At 43.3% G+C, this 21,564-nt stretch overlaps 1 protein-coding gene across 12 annotated transcripts in view; it reads right to left on the bottom strand.

The window, feature by feature from the left end:
* Positions 1 to 21,564, bottom strand: part of SNX29 (sorting nexin 29) — a 266,797-nt gene that overhangs the window by 176,624 nt on the left and 68,609 nt on the right. For all 12 annotated transcript variants that reach the window (XR_009558571.1, XR_009558572.1, XM_060282867.1 and 9 more), the window contains one exon: positions 5,203 to 5,309. Coding sequence is in view for 10 of the 12 variants with exons in the window: in XM_060282867.1 (XP_060138850.1) it covers positions 5,203 to 5,309 (107 nt within the window). In the remaining 2 variants the exon portion in view is untranslated. The remainder of the gene's footprint in view (positions 1 to 5,202; positions 5,310 to 21,564) is intronic.

The raw sequence follows: 21,564 nt of genomic DNA on the forward strand, positions 1-21,564 counted from the left end.
AAGCAGGCAGGCACCTCTGCAGATATTTCCTCAAGTGCTTCAGACAAGCAGAATTTGAAGAGGGCTGTACGATTTGTCAAACATTTCAAGTGCCAAATTTAACCTTTTTTTCCTGACAGAAGCTGAGCCTCATCCACCCATAAATATTCATAGCTGGAACTCCAGTGTATGCCTGCCTCGGCAGAGCATCTCAAACACTGGGGCCGAATGACCAGCATATTAAAGCTTACGGCGCAAAGCGTCGTCTTCAGCCAGCAAAGAAACGGACAACAGCTTGGATTCCAGCAGGCCTTTCCTGCCTCGGCCTTCCCACTGCAGCCCCTTCCCCTACCCCCCCCCCATATCATAAAATCACATAAAGGGATTCTATAGGCATCTAGTTCAAACCCACTCTTGACGCAGAAAATTCAGGGCTAGCATATCCCAGAAATGGCAGCCCAGCCTCTGCTTAGACCAGGCGTCGGCAACATTTTCCAGCCGTGGGCCGGAGCATTCCCACGAACTATTGTCTGTGGGCCAGACATGGGCCGGACATGTGCAGAAGCGATTTCCGGTGCCGCGCTGCCCGTGTCCAGGGCGCCAGAAATGGCTTCTGAGCATGTCCACAGTGCTGGAAATTGCTTCCGCGGCTGCACAGAAGCGATTTCTGGCGCTATGCTGCCCATGTCTGGGGCGCCGGAAATGGCTTCTGCACATGTCCGCAGCGCTGGAAATTGCTTCTGCGGCTCGTGGGCCACATAAACGGCCTCCACGGGCCGTATCCGGCCTATGGGCCAGAGATTGACGATGTATGGCTTAGACCTCCAAAAAGGGAGACTCCATCACCCTTTCAGATAACTAGGGCAAAGTTGGTAGAAACTGCCCCAACAGGAGTGGGGAATATATATCTCTCTCTCTAGCTTGAGGGCCACATTCCCTTCTGGGCAACCTTCCAGGAGCTGCAATCCAGTGGGAAGTGGGGCCAGACCAGAGGCAAAAGTGGGCATGGTGAGGAGTGTAGATTTTACCTTTGAACAGCAGGCTAGAGTCTACAGACACCCCTCTGTCCTCCATGCAGGCAAACAAGAGGCACGACCAGAGTTCAGCAACACATTCCGGACAAGCAAACACACTCAGGCTGTAAAGCAGATCCTGAGGCTCCCCACTCTTGCCATGCATGGACAGATGAATTCCTTAAGATCTAAGCCTTTTAAGATCTGTTCATAATGCACAACGCAAGTTCAGCACTGAGGCCTATAAAAACTGACAATACAGAAAAGAGTCTTGGTTAACCACCAACCAACTTCTGAGATCACGGTAACTTAAAACTTAACTGTAATATTTAAGCTGCAGGGCAATCTTTGCCGCCTAAAGTATCACTGTGTGCAAAGAGACGGGAGACAGTGCTGTTGAGGGCTTGCCACTTAGTGCTACTCCTCTCCCCTCTGTGGTCAATTTATTTGCGGGTTAAACCCAAAGCCCCATGCATAAGTGCTCTCCATTCATTCAAGTCCATGTGTGGAAAAGGAAGCAGGCATCGCTGCACTAGATGGCTCCATCTACTGACTAGGGATGGGCAAATCTGTCCATTCCCGTTCCTTTCTGTTTCTACTTTTTCCAGCTTTCTGTCCTGTTCTCCATATTATCCACATCAGTTTATGTTGTTTGTTGTTGTTGTTGTTGTTGTTTCAAAAAATCGTAAGCGTTTTTGTGCGAACTAATAGGTGCATTTTTGCACACACCTTTTGCCTGATGTATACATTTTTAAAAAGCATGTTTTCAATAACATAATGCATCTCTTTCTGTTATTTTTCACTAACAGATGCACATTTTAGCTTGGCATATGCACTTCTGTACACATCACTTAGCTGAAGAATTTCACTGCAAAATATGGAGAAGTGCAATTGTGAGCAATGGTTGCGTTTTGGTGCGCATACTGTTTTGGACGGTGCAAATCAAGCCTTCAGACTAAAACTGAATCAAATTTCTCCCCATCCCTGCTTCTGACCTTCACCTATTTGGCAAGAAGTTTGAAAGCTTTTGGAGTACAACTGTAGGCATGCCGGCTCCTCCAGGCAAGCAAATCGGGAGCACCAACCCCACAGGAGTCCCAATACTTTGGAGGTCCCTGAAGCACTCCCAGCATGGGCTCCAGTAACCCAGCTGGAAATAAAGTCTGTGATCTCCCAGTTAAAGTCAGGAAAAGCTCCAGGGCCTGATTCAATTATACCTGAACTTCGGAAGGCTAATATGGCATGCTGGGTCCCTGTACCAGCAACTTTGTTTGGAGGTTCAAACAAATTATTAACAAAGCCCATGGCTAGATTTCTCACTCTGGCTGCAAAAACACGAGAGAAAATCTTCCCCCGATTTATTCATCCATCCCTAGTTAAACCTATCCTGTTCGGCTGCTGTTCTCAAACATTACAATTTCTAATCTGGTTATGTTATGTTATTTCTTTTTAACTTTCTCTTAACTTCCATATTTCAAAGTTTTTTTCCAGAAGTGGTTTAGCTACACCTGATATTTTGTTTTACAACCTAATTTAATGTATTTTGTATGTTATGGTATTTTACGTGTGTGTGGCTGTTGGTTTTTCTTTTGTTCAACTTTAAAGCATCTGCTTCTTTAGAGGATGCATCCACTAATTTAAGCTGTGGGGAATAATTTCTCACTATAAAGGAAAGATAAAGGAAAGTAGGTAAAGTAAAATGCTGGTTTCACCCTGTCCACCAAAAATATCTTCTGATCAGCCCTATGACGCACAGACAGGCACCTAGGAAAAGTCAGTGCTAAGACCACCTAAGACCTTTAAAATTCTGCATTAAAAAAGGGTCAAACAGGCCCTGCTAATTTGGAAAGCAGTGAGGAAGTATCACCCTCTTTGGTTTGGTATTGCGTATTTATTTCCACAATAAGCTAGAACTTTGGGTTGATTGTCCCAAGGTAGCTGTTGGCAATGCTAGCTTAGTTAACAAAGTTGAAAAACAGCTGGGGAAGCTGAAATTTTCACAGATTAACTGGGCAATGTCTAAGTCTAGGCCTTGATATCCAGAAGGGACTCTTTTGATATCCAAAGGAGACCCTTTGAAATGAATGGGCCTGAATTAGAATTGTCAATTAATTTTAGTGGGTCTAAAATGAGTAGAAGGAACATTGGCTACAACCCAAAGTTGCTTACCCAGCTGGTAAATATAAATAATGTACTTGCACAAAATGATTGACTATTCATACATACTGACATTTCCAATGGTAGTAATTCTTTGGGATATTTGTTTCCAACCCAACCCTTTAAAAAGTGACTTAAAGACAATGTATTACCTTGACTTGTCTGCTTCTTCAAAACTTCCAGTAATTTCATCAGAAACCACAGGAAAAGCCTTGGTTATGGTTTGTGGCAAGTCTGAAGAGTGCTAAACCATAAGCCCTAGATTCCATAAGCCCTAGGTGATTGAGCGAGTGGTTGCTGAACAACTCCAGGCACGCCTGGAAGAAGCAGACCATTTAGATCCCTTCCAGTCGGGATTCAGGCCTCATCATGGGACTGAAACTACCTTGGTCGCACTGGTTGATGATCTCTGGCAGGTTAGAGAAAAAGGTGGGAGCTGTTTCCTAGTTCTGCTGGATATCTCAGTGGCTTTTGACACCATCGACCATAATATCCTTCTGGACCGTCTAGAGGGCTTGGAAGCTAGGGGCACTGTCATACAGTGGTTCCGCTCCTTCCTCCTGGGCCGTGTTCAGAAAGTGGGGGGGGGGTGAGTGTTCAGACCCCTGGGCTCTCACTTGTGGGGTGCCTCAGGGTTCTGTCCTCTTCCCCATGCTTTTTAACATCTATATGCAGCCGCTGGGAGAGATCATCAGGGGGTTTGGGCTGGGTGCTCATCAGTATGCGGATGATACCCAGCTCTACCTCTCTTTCAAATCAGAACCAGTGAAGGCAGTGAAGGTCCTGTGTGTGTGCCTGGAGGCGGTTGGAGGATGGATGGCGGCTAACAGATTGAGATTGAATCCTGACAAGACAGAAGTACTGTTTGTGGGGGACAGGAGGCGGGCAGGTGTGGAGGACTCCCTGGTCCTGAATGGGGTAACTGTGCCCCTGAAGGACCAGGTGCGCAGCCTGGGAGTCATTTTGGACTCACAGCTCTCCATGGAGACACAGGTCAATTCTGTGTCCAGGGCACCTGTTTATCAGCTCCATCTGGTACACAGGCTGAGTCCCTACCTGCCCACTGACTGTCTCTCCAGAGTGGTGCATGCTCTAGTTATCTCTCGCTTGGACTACTGCAATGCGCTCTACGTGGGGCTACCTTTGAAGGTGACCCGGAAACTACAACTAACCCAGAATACGGCAGCTAGACTGGTGACTGGGAGCGGCCGCCAAGACCACATAACACCAGTCCTGAAAGACCTACATTGGCTCCCAGTACGTTTCCGAGCACAATTCAAAGTGTTGGTGCTGACCTTTAAAGCCCTAACCAGCCTCGGTCCAGTATACCTGAAGGAGCGTCTCCACCCCCATCGTTCTGCCCGGACACTAAGGTCCAGCGCCGAGGGTCTTCTGGCGGTTCCCTCGCTACGAGAAGCCAAGTTACAGGGAACCAGGCAGAGGGCCTTCTCGGTAGTGGCACCCACCCTGTGGAATGCCCTCCCACCAGAGGTCAAAGAGAACAACAATTACCAGACCGTTAGAAGGCATCTCAAGGCAGCCCTGTTTGGGGAAGCTTTTAATGTTTGATGGATTTCTGTATTTTAATGTTTTGTTGGAAGCCGCCCAGAGTGGCTGGGGGAACCCGGCCAGACGGGCGGGGTATAAATAATAAATAATAATTATTATTATTATTATTCAGAAAACCTGCTACACTACACTAGGACACAGTGCCATGGCACACAACAACAAAACAACTAAGGAAGAGCAAACCAGCCACAATTTCCTCTCCAGTAGCCTTCACGTTTCCGTGTTCACACCAAGCCATGGGTGGTGGTTTTTTGGGGGGGGGAGGGGAGTAGCTGCTTATACATTTCAGAAGCCTAAACTAGAAAACCTAAGTTCAAGTATCTAAAATAATTAACCTCCAAAGAAAGAAAGAAAGAAAGAAAGAAAGAAAGAAAGAAAGAAAGAAAGAAAGAAAGAAAGAAAGAAATTAAAGGTTATTAAATTTCACACAAGAAGTATTACTCCAAGAGTACCTTGTACTTTTTATATAGCAAAACACTCTTACCTCAATTAGCTTTCTTTCATAAGCATTTGCCAGTTCTTCATGGTTTTCAACTTGTTTTTGCTCAGGAATGGCAAACTCACTATCTGTGTTCCAAAGGTTTGGCAATACTGAAAGAAAAAAAGAAAATGCTCAGCGCTAATTTAACTTGGGATTACAGTATTATTATTATTTTTAAAAAACAATCATTTCTAGAACTTCAGGCAGTGCAGGCCCAAAACCACCACTGGACCTCAGAATTGGTTTGCATGAGCCACCAAGCCCGCTGGACTCACATAACACAGAGACAAACCAGACACAAACAGGCATGTAAAGCAAAAAGTGAGATGGAATTAACGGTGGGGATCCTTGTGCCCATTCATTCCGTTGGCCAAAATGCCAGGCAGAATTTGCACCTGTCCCAGGTCCCTCTCACAATTTGTAGTAGCTGGTGCTGAATGCTCACAATAGGAAGCTGATCAACTGTATGGGACAGGATTGGACCCTCTGGATTTACGTGCAGCAAGGTTGCCCCGCCATCTTTAAGACCTGCTGGGTGTGGTATTTATATTCTCATGTACAATCTACAGAATTATAGTAAAGCAAATAGACTGGATATTGCCTTAATAGTTAATAACAAAGTAAAAAGCCACATACTGAGCACTGACGGGCTATTCTAGGAAACCTTTTTTTAAAAAAAAAACAACAACAGTGCGGTTTTGAAATTAGTGGTTGAAATGGGTGGTTAAAATCCATGCCGTTTTGAAAAATCCAGCCCGCCATCTTGATTCAAAATTGTGTCCAGTTGTATCCAAGCATAGGTGAAAACTTGCTCCTTGATCTCAGAAGCCATAATGTAACATTTGATTACGGTATCTTAAAAGGTGTCCAAATATATAGCGAACAAACAGCTTCCCAAACCAAGAACTTACTTGGTTAGTTTATAACTAGCTTTTTAAAAATTTAATCATTATGAGGATATTCCATATTTTAACCAAACAATTATTACACTTTTGGGAGCATTTCCAACACTCCCCCCTTTTTTAACAACACAGATTTTTTCTTCTGCTGCTGCAGTAAGTAAGCATATTTAAAATAACCTCTAGATCTGTTTCTGGAACTAAATGCTGTAAAACAATCTACAAGTAGTTTACTGAGCACACTTGTACAGGGATCACAGAACAGAAAAGTACTTTGGAAAGAAGATGCTGCATACATCACACACACACACTCTCTCTCTCTCACACACACACACACAATCCTAAAGAAAGCATTAGAAGAAAGCTATCTAAATGGCTGTCACATGGAAGATGGAGAAAGCTTGTTTTCTCCTCTTCCAGAGGCTAAGACCTGAACCAATGTAGAATGGAAGGCCCTGCCCTTTGGACTCCTTGCCAACTGAAGTTGGGCAAGAGTCACCCCCTGCTTTCCTTTAGATGTCTTTTTCAACAAATGTTGTTACTTTCATTTTCCTTTTTTAAAAAAAAATATATTTATTGATTTTATAAAAACAAAACAGAAAAACAGAAAAAACACAGAATATACACAACAAAACAAAATACCAACATAACAATAAAAAAGATATCAAATCAATCTTATATCACAAATCTTTATCGACTTCCTCCATTCCCTCCCAACTACGTTTCATCATGTTACTTCCTTAGTACTTTCCAAATCTTGGTTCCAATCTTTTTAATAATTATCTAAAACGCAGGTGGCACTGTGGGTTAAACCACAGAGTTTAGAGCTTGCCGATCAGAAGGTCGGCGGTTCAAATCCCTGCGACGGGGTGGGCTCCTGTTGCTCTGTCCCAGCTCCTGCCAACCTAGCAGTTCGAAAGCACGTCAAAAAGTGCAAGTAGATAAATAGGTACCGCTACAGCGGGAAGGTAAACGGCATTTCCGTGTGCTGCTCTGGTTTGCCAATAATGCGAGATGAGCACCGCAACCCCAGAGTCGGTCACGACTGGACCTAATGGTCAGAGGTCCCTTTACCTTTAAACCTATTAATAATCTTAATAACATCAATACTATAAGTCTCTTAAACCAATCTCAAAATACAATTCTATTCTAATTAAATCTTAAAATTCAATATAATAACAACACTTAACTGAATCTTAATACAAATAATAACTTAACTAACACTCTTCTACAACCTCCTTTTACTTCCAAATCTTTTGCTAAAAACTGCTGATCTTACAATTCTTTTCTAAATAAACTTTAAATTTCTTCCAATCTTCTTCCACCGATTCTTCCCCCTGGTCCCGGAGTCTCCCAGTCAGCTCGGACAGTTCCATGAATTCTATCAGCTCCATCTGCCAGTCGTCCACCGTGGGTATTTGTTCAGTTTTCCCAATTCCTTGCTAATACAATTCTAGCTACTGTTGTGGCATTCAGAAAAAACGTAATATCTTTCTTAGGTTACTTTCATTTTCCAATACACAAAAAGCAGTAACAACGAAGCAGAAACAGAAGAGATCGAAGCAATAAAGGGGGTGGGGTTAATTGTATTGTTCAAACAGGGCTTCGGAACAGTGATTTGTTGCCATTTTTAAATTAATTTATTATTATTTCCTCCAAGGAGCTCAAAGTGGTGTACATGGTTCTTCCTGCCCATTTTATCCTCAAAAAACAACCCTTTGAGGTAGGTTAGGCTGAGAGAAAGTGACAGCCCAAAGTCACCTAGTATGCTTTCTGGTTGAGCAGGGAGGGATTCAAACCCTGATCTCCCAGGTCACAGTCCAACATTCTAACCGCTACATTACACTAGCTCTTAATTATTATCGATGCACCTTTGATGTATTAACTGAAGTTATGCATATAGCATTGTGTTCCGACATTGCACCCTGCCTGGTTGAATGCTCCGTGAAATATTTAAATCAATAAATCGCAAGAGCGGGAACGTTATACTTAGGTGGTATTAGAGAGCTCGCAAAACCTTTAAATTAAATTGCTAAAGAATGGGATGCAGGCTCACATTCCTACGGCGAAGGCGAAAAGGCAAGTGGTCGATACATCCGCCAGAGTGCCCAGAGGAGGCTGAGATTTGGGGCTCTGATCCGCCTCCTCGCACACAAATAGCCTGTTTCTGTGTTGTTCAGAATCAACTGCCAGCAGCCAAGAAGCCGCAACCCTGTACATGTTTCTTCTGGAGTTAAGTCCGATTGAGCATGGCAGGAATTCACTTCCAAGTAAACTTAACACAGATTATTCCTGTACGTTACGAATCTTGTTTATTTGTGTAGCCAGAGCCATCACAAAAAAACCAAACCTGCATGTTTGAAGTCTTACTGAGTGGAGTGGCATGAGTCAAAGGAAACATTATTGACAACGAAAGGTAAGGGGGAATATTGAGAGGCATGTCAGGGAGTGAACGGGGAACTTTATTATCATCAAAGATTCATGCTTTTTGATTCCAAAATGAACCCTTTCAATCCATGAATGAATATCCAGAGGGGGGTCTAGCTTTCCAGTTTTTAAATGACCGGCTTCAACCCTAGAAAGCTATAGGGAAGCTATGGGGAAGGGCCGTAGCTTAGTGGTAGAACATATGCCTTACATGCAGACGGCCCCGGGTTCAATTCCCAGCATCTCCTGGTAAGGGCTAGGAGAGACCCACTGCCTGAAACCCCAGAAAGCGGCTTCGAGATAGTGTAGACAATATGGAGCAGAGACAATATAGAGGAAAAGGTTTTCTGACATGCAAAGGTGTCAAAATCCTGGTGGAACAAGGGCCATGGGCTCACGAAGAGTTCCTGGCTCTGCTTCAATTCATGACTTGTGGGCCGCTGCCATTTTCAGCCCTATCAAATAGGCCTGTGAGCAAGAAAATGTTTGGGAAGCCCTGAACGAGGGCAAGTCTTTACTTGATTATATTACTTGGTGTTTGTTGGGGTTTGTTTTTTTAAAAAAAAAACTTTTCAGTTGATAAAGCGGTATATTTGGGGTGGGTGGAGGGGGTGGGAACTTGCCAAAAAAAAAAATCTCCTGCAGCAAATGGCCAGCAGTCTGAAAAGCCCTTCCAGCTCATTCAGCCGCATATTAAACACCCAGGACAAATGTACCAATTGCAAAATTACATCAGAACTATATAAGGAGATCCCCAGACCCTGGGGCTCAAAGAGGCTGTAAGTCTGTCATAATACAGCCGTTTGTTTGTTTGTTTGTTTGCTTGTTTGCTTGCTTGCTTGCTTGCTTGCTTGCTTGCTTGCTTGTTTCCCACCTTTCCCCCAGAACCAGGTGGCTTACAAAAATTAAAACACACAGCGCTAAAACACAGAAAGCTACGAACATATAAAATATAATAGCTAAGAAGTAATTAAAATATAATGGGATTAAAGTGAAGTAAAAACCAAATCATGAGAATGGAAGATTCCCTGGAAAAGACCCTGATGCTGGGAAAGATGGAGGGCACAAGGAGAAGGGGACGACAGAGGGCGAGATGGTTGGACAGTGTTCTTGAAGCTACGAACATGAGTTTGACCAAACTGCGGGAGGCAGTGGAAGACAGGAGTGCCTGGTGTGTTCTGGTCCATGGGATCATGAAGAGTCGGACACGACTAAACAAACAAAACAAAAAAACCCAAATCTATCACTGCATAGGTAGTAGATACACAAGAGAGTAAAACACACACACAACAACAACAACACAACACATTCAAAAGGCCTTTCCTTAAACAGCAAAAAGCCTATTGGAATAAAGCAGTTTGAACCTGCAGGTGGAAGGACATTATATAGGACAAGACTAAAAAGCAGACTGGGGGAGGGAAAGAATAATGCCCCCCTTTAAAATCAAATAATCTGAGTCTGAGAAACGTGGTTGAAAATGCGTAGCAGCAAAGGAGCAAAACAGAGAGTTAGATCCAGACTAAGTTGGCTGAACTTGGATCTTATTGAAATAATGCAAAGAGTTAGTCACGGTCACGTCAGGTCCCATTGATTTCTGATGGGAAGCAAGTCCAGCTAACCTATTCCAGATCCAACCCATATGGGACGAAGAAACAGAGGAATCCATAAAAAGTGAGAGCTGTTGTTTTTTTGTGATTATTTAAGCAAACCAGCCTTATCAAAGGGCCCCTTTTCCACACACCTTCAGCCAGAGAGTTCGGCGTTTGCCAAGCTCAGCAAGCAGCCGAACTGCTTACCAGCTTCATAGGCAGATACAAAGCAAATGAAGTCGGGGCAGGAGGAGGAGGAGGAGGAGGGAAATCAAAGAGCTTGAATGGAGCCTTTGATCAGAGCACTTCAATCAGCCCAATAAATAAAAGCATTAAGAGGCTGCTGCTGAGTTTGTAACAGCAGGGAATTCCAAATCCCACTGGCCCCTCCACTCCTAGTATTCGCAGTACCGGTATAAAATTGTGTTTCTTTCCCCCGTCGCCACTCCCCAATCATACAAGAATCCTGTAAGTCTCATATTCTACATGAAGCTTCTGGAAATACAGTGGTACCTCTACTTACGAATTTAATGCGTTCCGAACGCACATTTGTAAGTCGAAAAAAAATGTAAGTCGAACCCCATAGGAATGCATTGGGAGAAAAAATTCGTAAGTAGAAGCAACCCTATCTAAAAATCCATAAGTAGAAAAAATCCTATCTAAACCACATCCAAGATGGCGGACGGAGCTCCGTTCGTAAGTAGAGTTATTCGTAAGTAGAGGTACCACTGTAAAGGCATCCAAAGTCTGGGCGGACCACTGGAAATGTAACCCCTGCTGCTGAAATGGGAGGTTGTGCAAGTTATTTTTGGTTTTATTCATTTTTGGAATATTTAAAATCATTGTTTTTTGCTGATTTTGCTTATAGTTTTATCCTTTTTGTAAACCACTGAGGGGTGTTTTTTGCAATCAAACAGTAGGTACATAGATAGATATAGACTAGCAGGGAGTGCCCAGTACTGGCCAGGTATTTTTAGAAACCAGAAAATACCATGATTTCTAAATGGATAGTGTGGCGAGTTTGGACCAGTCACCCATCTGATGGAGTCAAATAAGTCCGGTTTTGGTCTGCCACCTTGACTCAAAATGGCACCTGGCGTCCCAATATCAACGAGGACTGCCACTCCCACCTTGGGAATCCTTGCGCTGAGTTTGGCACTGGTATCTTGAGAGGTGGCCAAACCGATGCCAAGAAATGAGTGAGGGTCTGGAAGGAAGCAAGAGGGACAACATCTGACAAGTGTTCTGGAAGAGAGTTCAAGGCACAAAGGGAGGAAGAGGAGACCTTCATCTAGCCAAGATTTAGGAAAGGGACAGACTTAATTTCAGAATTGAAAGGAAAGGGGGCCAAGGGATATAAGATCGCTTCACAAACAAGACTTAATTTTCTTTTTTCCATTTTGATTCATCACTTGCATTCCGTCTTTTAAAAATGATCGAAAGCATTGGCTAAAGAAATGTTGGGTTAGCTTTGCCACGGCGAAGGAGAGGGGGAATATTTTTTCACCTGGGGGGCAGCAAAGGTGGACAGAAAAACAGATGTGATATACAGCAGGTTACATTCTGGTCGTGGATAAGACCTGTGCTTACACACACACACACACACACACACACACACAGCCAAGCAAGCAAGCAAGAGCTCCAGAACATGATCTAGCCAGGCAAAAGCACTCAAGGAGGCCCCAGGCTTGTGAGAGGTGTGGCCTGAAAATTGTCAGTGTGGTGGGGAGAGTGGATATAGACGGAGTAGAGTACTAAGCGCCAAGCAGAAAGGCCTGGAGGGGCAGACTCAGTTCTCAAGACTGAGGCTCACCACTCCTGCCATAGCAGAAAGTGCTTCAACAAGACAGGGCAATATAGGCTACAGCGTTCCTGCCGTAGACCAAGTCTCAGGGACAAAATGAGGGGTGGGGCAATGGCTTAAATGAACTGCGGAGACTGACAAAAAAATAGCATTTCCTGGCAATAATAATTAGAATAATTAGAATAATTAGAATCATAGAATCATAGAGTTGGAAGAGACCACAAGGGCCATCCAGTCCAACCCCCTGCCGAGCAGGAAACACCATCAAAGCATTCTTGACATATGCCTGTCAAGCCTCTGGTTAAAGACCGCCTAAGAAGAAGACTCCACCACACTCCTTGGTAGCAAATTCCACTGCCGAACAGCTCTTACTGTCAGGAAGTTCTTTCTAATGTTTTAGGTGGAATCTTCTTTCTTGTAGTTTGAATCCATTGCTCCGTGTCTGCTTCTCTGGAGCAGCAGAAAACAACCTTTCTCCCTCCTCTATATGACATGCTTTTATATATTTGAACATGGCTATCATATCACCCGTTAATAATAATAATTATTATTATTATTATTTATTTATTTATTTATACCCCACCCATCTGGCTGGGTTTCCCGAGCCACTCTGGGCGGCTTCCAACAGAAAAATAGAATAAAATAATCAATTAAACATTAAAAGCCTCCCTAAACAGGGCTGCCTTCAGATGTCTTCTAAAAATCTGGCAGCTGTTTTTCTCTTTTGACATCCACAGGGCGGGCGCCACTACTGAGAAATGGTGGATTCCTAATTTAAGGCAAAACCACTGGACAAAACTCAGTGCTATCAGCTCTGAACTTGCTGGGGGGGGAACAGATCTGGAAGACTTGTTTTATATCTGGTGTTAGCCACCCCGAGTCTGGTCTTGGCTGGGGAGGGCGGGGTATAAATAAAATTTATTATCATTATTTGATGATGATAACAATGATGATGATTGTTAGTGTTATATTCCAGGACTCTGTCGTGTCCCTTGAACACCAGCTGAACACCAGATTTATCATCATAAAAACATGAAAAATATTTTCTCCTATCATTTACCTTATTGCACACCCTCGGGGGGGACGGGGACAAAATCATTTCAACTAATTAGACAAACGGTAGCAATATTTACACTAGCCTACCTCCAACAAGGGCTACACCAAGGTTAGGTAACTGTTGAGTTTCAGGAAGTGTTGCTTTGGCTAATGGAAATTAAATGGTAAACTCATTTTAAGAGCGTGTCAAAACCACTTCGCAATGCAAAGAAAAATGATCAAAAGGTTTCTGTGACTAAGAGGAGCAGCCTGCAATTACTTGGGTGAGCACATTGCTTTGCTTTTTTTTAATTGATTTGCTAAAATATTCTCTCATCTGGCCAGAATTCCACTGAAGTTGAACAGGGGTCTTATTAAATAGAGATGGTTCTCAATTGCCCTGTAGACGACACATGCAGCAAAAGATACCATATCCAATTTGCACTTGGCATGAACTACACTTCATTGTTGCAAATGCAGGCTAAGGCAAATGTGTTAATGGCCATGGCTCCCTCTGAATCCTCTGATCCAGGCCAGGAACAGGAAACACTCACATGGACTCAAAGTTGGGTAGGATAGGGCAGCAGAGCTTGCTTGATGAAGCCCTCCTCTGCTCTCGAAGGTGACAAGGTGAGAGACCCAAGCCCTTCCCATCCCTTGGAGGATGAGAGGGAAATCTTAGGTGCAGTCATTTGTGACACACTGGGAGAGACTGGGGGAAGAGGAGGTGCGCCCAGCAAGAACTCCCAGAGAGATAAAATAAAAAAAAATCCTTCCAGTAGCACCTTAGAGACCAACTAACTTTGTCATTGGTATGAGCTTTCGTGTGCATGCACACTTCTTCGGATACAGTGATGCCTCGCAAGACGAATTTAATTTGTTCCACGAGTCAATTTGTTTTGCGAAAAATTCATCTTGCGAATCACGGTTTCCCATAGGAATGCATTGAAATTTCTTTTTTTTTTTGCCCATAGGAACGCATTAATTAAATTTCAATGCATTCCTATGGGAAACCGCGATTCACAAGACGAATTTTTCGCAAAACGAATTCGTCTTGCGAGTCACCATCAGATCACAAGACACATTCGTCTTGTGAAAAATTCATCTTGCAGGGCATTCGTCTTGCGAGGTACCACTGTACACAGAGAGATGTGCTGCATCAAGAGAAGGGGAGAATATTTCCCCCCACTCCCCGGATAAGCGCCTGTCTTCAGGTCATGAACTGCTGAAGGGACACAACTTCTTGTGAGTAGGTGAGCCTTCTCTGCTCCTGCTTAAATACTTGGTGAGAAGGCAGAGAAACTTGTTAGAAGAACTGTCCGATCTTGGAACACTTGCTACCAATCCTGGACTAGGACTGGGCAATTTATCGATATATCATCCAAAACCAGTTTGAAGTCCATATTGGTTTCATAATGTTTGACTTAGCAATATATCTTTTTTTTTATTACAAAAACCTATATTGCATATTAAAATTCCAAAAAAATACAGAAAAGAAAAATACATATAATAAATACATACTTTACAGCAGTTCAAAAGTTATAATTAACATTACTAAATTGGCTTCAAAATCTGAGTGCTCCAGACCTTGAATATAAAAAGAACCGGAAAAAAGGAGAGAAAGGAAAAGAAGAGAGACGAACAGGATAAAATATCTGAGGTAAGTCAATATGGAGGAGGGAGGGGGGAGGGAATGGGGTGGGGTAGGAGGGGGGAGAAAAAAGGGGGAGGAGGTAAGTAGACGGAAAAAGGAGTTAATAAAGACAATTAGAAAAGAAAGTACAGAATAAAATTTCAACTTCCAAACACTTGTAATCGGTTTCATTTCGTAATTAAACTCAACTAAGCTTCTCCTTCTCTTTATACTTTAAACTACTTTTCTCGTCTTCCCATTTCCTTGTTTCTTATCATCTTGTGCCTCTTAATCTAAACATATCACCAACTTTGTGCTTATCTTTTGTTTATAAAAAATAGTCTTCCACATATTTCCACTCTTCCTTAATTTTTTGTTTAGGTGTCTTTCTAATCAAGGCGGTTAATTTCGCTAGGGTCATATATTCGGCTAGTTTTATATACCACTCCTGTATGGTTGGAATCCTGTCTCCTTTCCAATTTTGGGCGATCAGCGCTCTGGCTGCCGTACACGCATAGAGGAGTATATTCTTCCTGTCCCTCAGTATATCCTCCGGGATCATGCTCAACAGCAGGATCTCTGGCTTTTTTTCGAATGTAAATCTAAGCATTTTTTTTAATTCTTCATATATATCTGACCAATAATTACTAATCTTATTGCACCCCCACCAGCAATATATCATGAACCAGGGTGTGTGTGTGTGTGTGTGTGTGTGTGTGTGTGTGTGTGTGCCCACGCTATGCAAAAATCATGATGCAGGGAAAACCATGAAGCCATCCAATGGCTCTACTTAGCTCTATCTTTATTTCAGACATTGTGATATATCGGTATGTCACGAGTTCAACTGGTGATATATCACAATGTTGAAAAACAGATGAACCTGGTCTTTTGTCTTTTGAACTGGTTATGCTGTTGCCACTGCTTTGCTTTGTAAGAGCACTGGGACTAAATACTGCTCTTTCCTAGCCACTAAGTCTGTACCATTGATCTGCTACAATGAAAGTTTGCTTCTTAATTCCAAATAAGCACCACTGTGGTTGGGCTTTGGACAGGAGCTGGGATATTTGTTCACAGCTAATTCAAAAGTAATAATAGTACTGGACTGAACTGCAAATATCTGGGAAATGCTGTTGTTCAAACCATGGCTCAAGGTAAGAAGTGCTTTTTAAAACTGTGCTAAAGTGGATCTGACAAGCATTTAAACAGCTGGAGGAAACAGGTGGCCTGTCAGTCTTGTGGCTCAGGCAGTTGCACTATTTGTGGAATGAGCTCGTGCTTGGCTCAAAGTGCTCCATGTCACACTGCCAACAACCATATCGGCTCAAATTTGAGTTATCCCAGCAATGAAGAAATGAGCAATCAAGGCCAATTAGGAATTACCTGCCTTGATGGCATCGCTCAGTTGCTGCTAGGAAGGATTAGCGCAAAGTGGATCAAGCTCCAGCCTTTTCACCTCCTCCTTTGTAACAGTTATCCCAATAGGCAAATTGTTGACTATTAAGCTGATAAGGGAAGAACTTTCATCTTAAGGATCCACATAAACACTCCTGGTTGGTAGCAGAATACTGTATCAGGGAGACTAAGATAACGCACTAGCTTTCCTATCTTTTTAATAAATAATAAAAAAGAACTATTGAACAAATACAGAAACAAAACTACAATAAAATGAAAACTATCTCTCTCTTTTTTTAACTTCTTTTGCGAAAGCTGATTCTAGCCACAATGAAGTGAGACCTGTCTGTATCTCCGCCATCACTAACCTAGGAAGCAAAATTTCTCTCTGATAGCAAAGGAATCTTTGGATGTGTGTCCTGTGGTGGACGATCAGCAAGAGATTTGTGGTTGTATTTCCAAAGGGAGCAAACCTCACCCCAACGCAAGTATTCACTTCTTCAAATACTGTCCCCATACAGGTGAGACCTCAGGATTGTGGTGTCCACCATTGCAGCCTGCCCAGATGGCACTGCCACACAACACAGCCTTTTCAGTGGCAGTTCCCCATTTATGGAATGCCCTCCCTGGCGAGGTGTATCCATCTTCCTCATTACTGATTCCTTTAGGAGGAATCTGAAAACAACTAGACATTTTATTTTTGGCTCTAGCCTTTTCCAGCATCTTCTTCCTTTGGCTAAAAGGAACCACACCCAACCAGTACAGGTTATTCTCCGGCTGAGCACAGGTATAAAGAGCGCAGCAATGCAGGGAAGCTATCTGCTCTCCTTGAAGTTCAGAGTACGTCTGTGCTGTATGTTCTAGTTTAGAAGCTACAGAACTCAAGGTTTCATCTACCCTTATTGTTTTCTGTGGCAACAGTTGTTCTGATGCTGTTTGCAGAATGGAGGACGATCTTCTCGTTGGTTCATCCCAGGGAGACGGCATGTGGGTGATGTATAGAAGGATTCTGTGCATTTCTATAAGGTTCAGATTCACTCCATTTCCACTGATACAGCTCCCCTTTACTGCTCACTGCCACAAGCTCAGAATACAGAGCACAAATAGAAATAAATTTCATCCCATCCTTATCCGGCCACTACTGCAAGTCCTCTCCTAAAGAGGCTTTGGACAGGTGTATTCTTCTTGTCAAGGTCTGGCTCCCCTTCTTTGCCTGTAGAGCCTCTTTCATTATCAAATGAGGCTCCATCAAGCCACCTTCTTTTACGCAAACGTAAAACGGACTCACGTTCACGCAACAGCTCAGAGCCTCTCTCTCTCTCTAAGGGAAGAAGGAGAACTCGGGATGAGCTTAGCCTGGAAAGTGATGAGCGCCGAAAGGATGGATAACCAAAGTAACTAATATCTTCTGAAAACATAGCATCAGCATCAATAATGACACTTGGGTGAGCAGAATGTATGTCAGCATACAGAAGAGATATAAGATCCTCTCCAGGAAGGTAAGATTCACTCGCTGTATCGTCACCATCATCCCCATCTTCATCATCATGGCTCAGCAAGTTGTTGACTGCAAGTTTACATCAAGATTTGTCCGCTGGAGCTCTCTTATAATTACACTCCTAGGTTTTCCTTGTAAAACAACTTGTGCCTGTGAAATGAGTTCTTTTGGAATAACAGGTGCTGGAATCACTGGCTGGGGCTGACTACCCAAGAGCCCAGATCCTCTATCACATCCTGTTCGAATAACTCATGTTTGCCTCCTGGAATCTCTAGCTCCAACTGATTATCTACCAGAGAATCCTCCTCTACTTCCTCCGACACCTGAGCTCCAGCAACTGCCAAGGGTGTTGCCTGCCAGTCTGCCCAGTTTCAGAATCCGAAAACGTCCCTGCTTATCCAGGCATTTGATGGCTGAAAGGCACTGTTTCTGGCAAACCTGAGATGGCTTGATGCGGAAATGCTTTTGGGAATGCTGTTGGGTTTTTTTTAATGCTTTAGTATGGATGTGCCTGTAGCCCTGTGCTCCTTCAGGAGCAAGAGCAGGATATACCGTATTTTTCCGTGTGTAAGACTAGGTTTCCCCCCAAAAAATAATGTCAAAAATTAGGGGGTGTCTTATACTCTGGGCCACCTCCCCCCATTTTCTTAAATCTGAGTCCCCAAAAATAGGGGGCATCTTATACATGTCTTATAAAGTATTTGGGCATTTCCAGCTGTTCCTTTCTGACAGGGTATCTGTCACTCCAAATTATACCAGGCAATTGCGCAACTAGGTTTGGTTTCGATCTTACGGAAAGGTAGCATTTCAGCACCGTCCAGTTCAAGGTTTAGGTGATGCAAATCAGTCACTTCAGCAAACCCCAAATGGGAAGGAACGTTGCTTGCATTCAGGGAGATTTACAAGTACAGTGGTACCTCTGGTTACGTACTTAATTCGTTCCAGAGGTCCGTTCTTAACCTGAAACCATACTAAACATGAGGTACCACTTTAGCTAATGGGGCCTCCCACTGCCGCTGCGCTGCCATCATGCAATTTCTGTTCTCATCCTGAGGTAAAGTTCTCAACCCAAGGTACTACTTCCAGGTTAGCGGAGTCTGCAACCTGAAGTGTTTGTAACCCAAAGCGTTTCTAACTTGAGGTACTGCTGTAAACTTGTTTAACATCCAACTGTTGAGCACTAAAGCATGCCCTCATCTCCCACTGGTCACCACAGGACTTGGGCACACCTAACTTCCAATGAAGCAATTGTCCAATACCATTCAAGAACATAAAGAGATTAAAAGCATATTTGCAAAGGAAGCAGGGTGGTAAATTCGGAGTGTTATTTGTAAAGGGACGTTCAAGTCAGCTGTACCACACAGAGGATAAACAGCAACATAAAATCACTGTTGTCCAAAAGCAGCAATGGACTAATATTTCCCATAAGGAAAACAACATAATAAAACCATGTAAGGTCTGCCAGCCAGTGCCAACTCAGATCGGCTGTGCTGACCCAGCAGCTGGAGAGGTCCTCACAGGAAAGAAGTCAAAAACTCTTAAGGCAATGTGGTAGACTACTGATAAAATGTCTGGCAACGACAGCGAAACAACACAAATATCACCGTGTACACTGTGATAAGCCACTCGCCTCGGTGTTATAAAATCCTGCGCCGTTATTTTGAGGAGGAAAGAGCAAGAGACTGCACAGGCTGTGCTCACCAACCTCCCAAATCGAAGAGTTTGCAATAAAATTACTGCTTTAAAAATTAATCCTTCCCTTCCAGCGTTAAGAGAAGTACATGGAAAACATCACTCGATAATTAACCTGCTGCTTGCATTATTACCCAACCGCTCCTCCAAGACTTCAAACCACACCAGCTCTCAGATTTTAAGAACATTTCGTTATCTCTGCTTAGCCTCTGGCAAAAAGGCAGGAGTTCAATTAAATAAATATATGGCATGCCAGAAGAAGTGTCCCGTGGTTATACATGTTGCACATGGACAAAATGCAAACACCACTGTGGCGAGATACACCGGTAAAGGGTCCCCGGACGTTTGACGGTCTATTGACCCAATACCTCCCTCGCCTATTTCTTCCCCTTGCTGCCACCAACTGGGACACAATTGATTTGAACCCAGTCAGAGGAACAGTGAACAAAACAATTAAGTTTATTTAATGTGAAGATCTTACAAGCATATCAATTCTTATTGGTTTCTCAAATATGTTTACTTTAAACTTAACCTTTAGTCTTAGTTCCCCCCTTGTCCTCCCTGACTGAAGTTCTCTTCTTAACTCTAATAGATTCTGCACCACCGCTCACCTCACTAGCTTCTCTAACCCTCTATTTCAAAATCCTCTCTACCTCTCTCATCAAATCCCCTCAACTCCTTTATCTCCCCCTCCTGTCTGCCTGCTTCTCCTTATATACCCCTGTGTCTGCCTGGAGAGCTCCCATTGGCTGTTTACCTCCCTAGCAACTTAACTCTTGCTAGACCCTCTAGAGGTGAAACGCCACAACCACCTTCCCAATGAATTCTGTGTGTGAAAGGGTAATAAATCAGGGCAGAGGACATGTTATTGTAGTCAGTGTTGTGATCGGAGGACAACTTTTCCATCCAAAAGATAACCAGTTCAATTTCTGGCATCTCCATTTAAAAGAATCAGATAGCAGAGGGATGCTATGCCCCCTGCCTGTTGAGGAACCTTAGGGCTATATGGACAAAAAGTCAGACCTGGTAGAAGATGGCTTGCTAACTAGACATAGGGGTGTATTCAAAGCAGCCCTAAGGCGAGCGTTCCATCAGTGCAAGGATTTTTGCCTGCCCAACAAGACATTCTCTTCTGGAGGTTCCAGACCAGATTTGGGGATGGCCCAGGGCACATGTGGGGGAAGGAGATGGGGGAGTCATGCTGTGCAAGAGGAAGTTGTTCCGCTTGCACAGTTATTTAGTTGAATGCCATCTGTAAGGGGGAAGGCTTATAGGGAACAGCCTCCCCTCATCAGGTCGAGTTCCTCGCAGAGCAGTAAGTCCAGCAGCGGATCAGATTACAGGAGTCAGGAAACAGGAAACAGAAAGGGTCTGGCAGCCTCAGACAGTCCCTGCTCCGAGGGGAGGGGGAGAGAGCTGGGGAGGAAGGGACTGGCAAGCAATCAGAAGGAAGGCCCGTCCCCCCAACCCCTGAATTGAGACGAACGGCTCCCCGTAGGACCAAGGGGAGGCACTTTGGGGTTCCCAGGCTGTTATGTCGTAAGCGTGTGGCCATTTGCCCCACTCGTAAGTCGAAAAATTCGGTTGTCGAGTCGTTCTTAAGTCGAGGTACCACTGTACCAGTAACAAACTTAGTTGGTCTCTAAGGTGCTACTGGAAGGAATTTTTTTATTTTGTTTCGACTATGGCAAACCAACACGGCTACCTACATATATCTGTTGTGCTTAGGTTTTCCTTATGCGCTTTCCATAGACACTTGGTCACTGTGAGAAGAGGATGCTGGATTAGGTTGGCACTTTTTCTGATCCAGCAGGGGCTGGTCTTAACTACTTATTATCAGGTTTGCAAAGTATTCTTTCTCGCAATCCCATCTCCTTGGCACACATCTATCTGCTTCTATAAAACTGAAAAGTATCGCTCTCCATTTAAACACACACACACACTTTGGAGTTGCCTGGATATGACTTGAGAATTATATTTTGATTCCTTAAGCCTGGCACTTTCATAGTTTAAAGAAGCTGTATCCTCTGTGTTCAAAGGAAGGGAATCTCTAAGCATTTGATATTCAGGTTATGTATATTCATAAGCAATCCTTATAATGGATTAAATAGGCATAGCTAAACAATTAAACTGAAAATTTAAAATGTAATTGCGGTCTTAGAAAGTTTTCCGTCCACGTGCTGAAGAACCACTTTAATTCGGCAATGAACTCATTCTTTGAACATATATTGTGTGTTTTTTATTACCAAATAAATTAAAAAGGCTTCAAGTGAAGATAACTGTTAGCTTTATTATGATGATTTGACATCCGCCAAATGATGATATTAGTTCTGAGCTGTTGTGCCTAAAGGAATTATTAAGTCTCTTTTTTTAAAAAAAAAAGTCATTTGAGTGAC

This window comes from Zootoca vivipara, chromosome 14 (genome assembly GCF_963506605.1).
Source record: "Zootoca vivipara chromosome 14, rZooViv1.1, whole genome shotgun sequence".
Classification (NCBI taxonomy): Eukaryota; Metazoa; Chordata; class Lepidosauria; order Squamata; family Lacertidae; genus Zootoca; species Zootoca vivipara.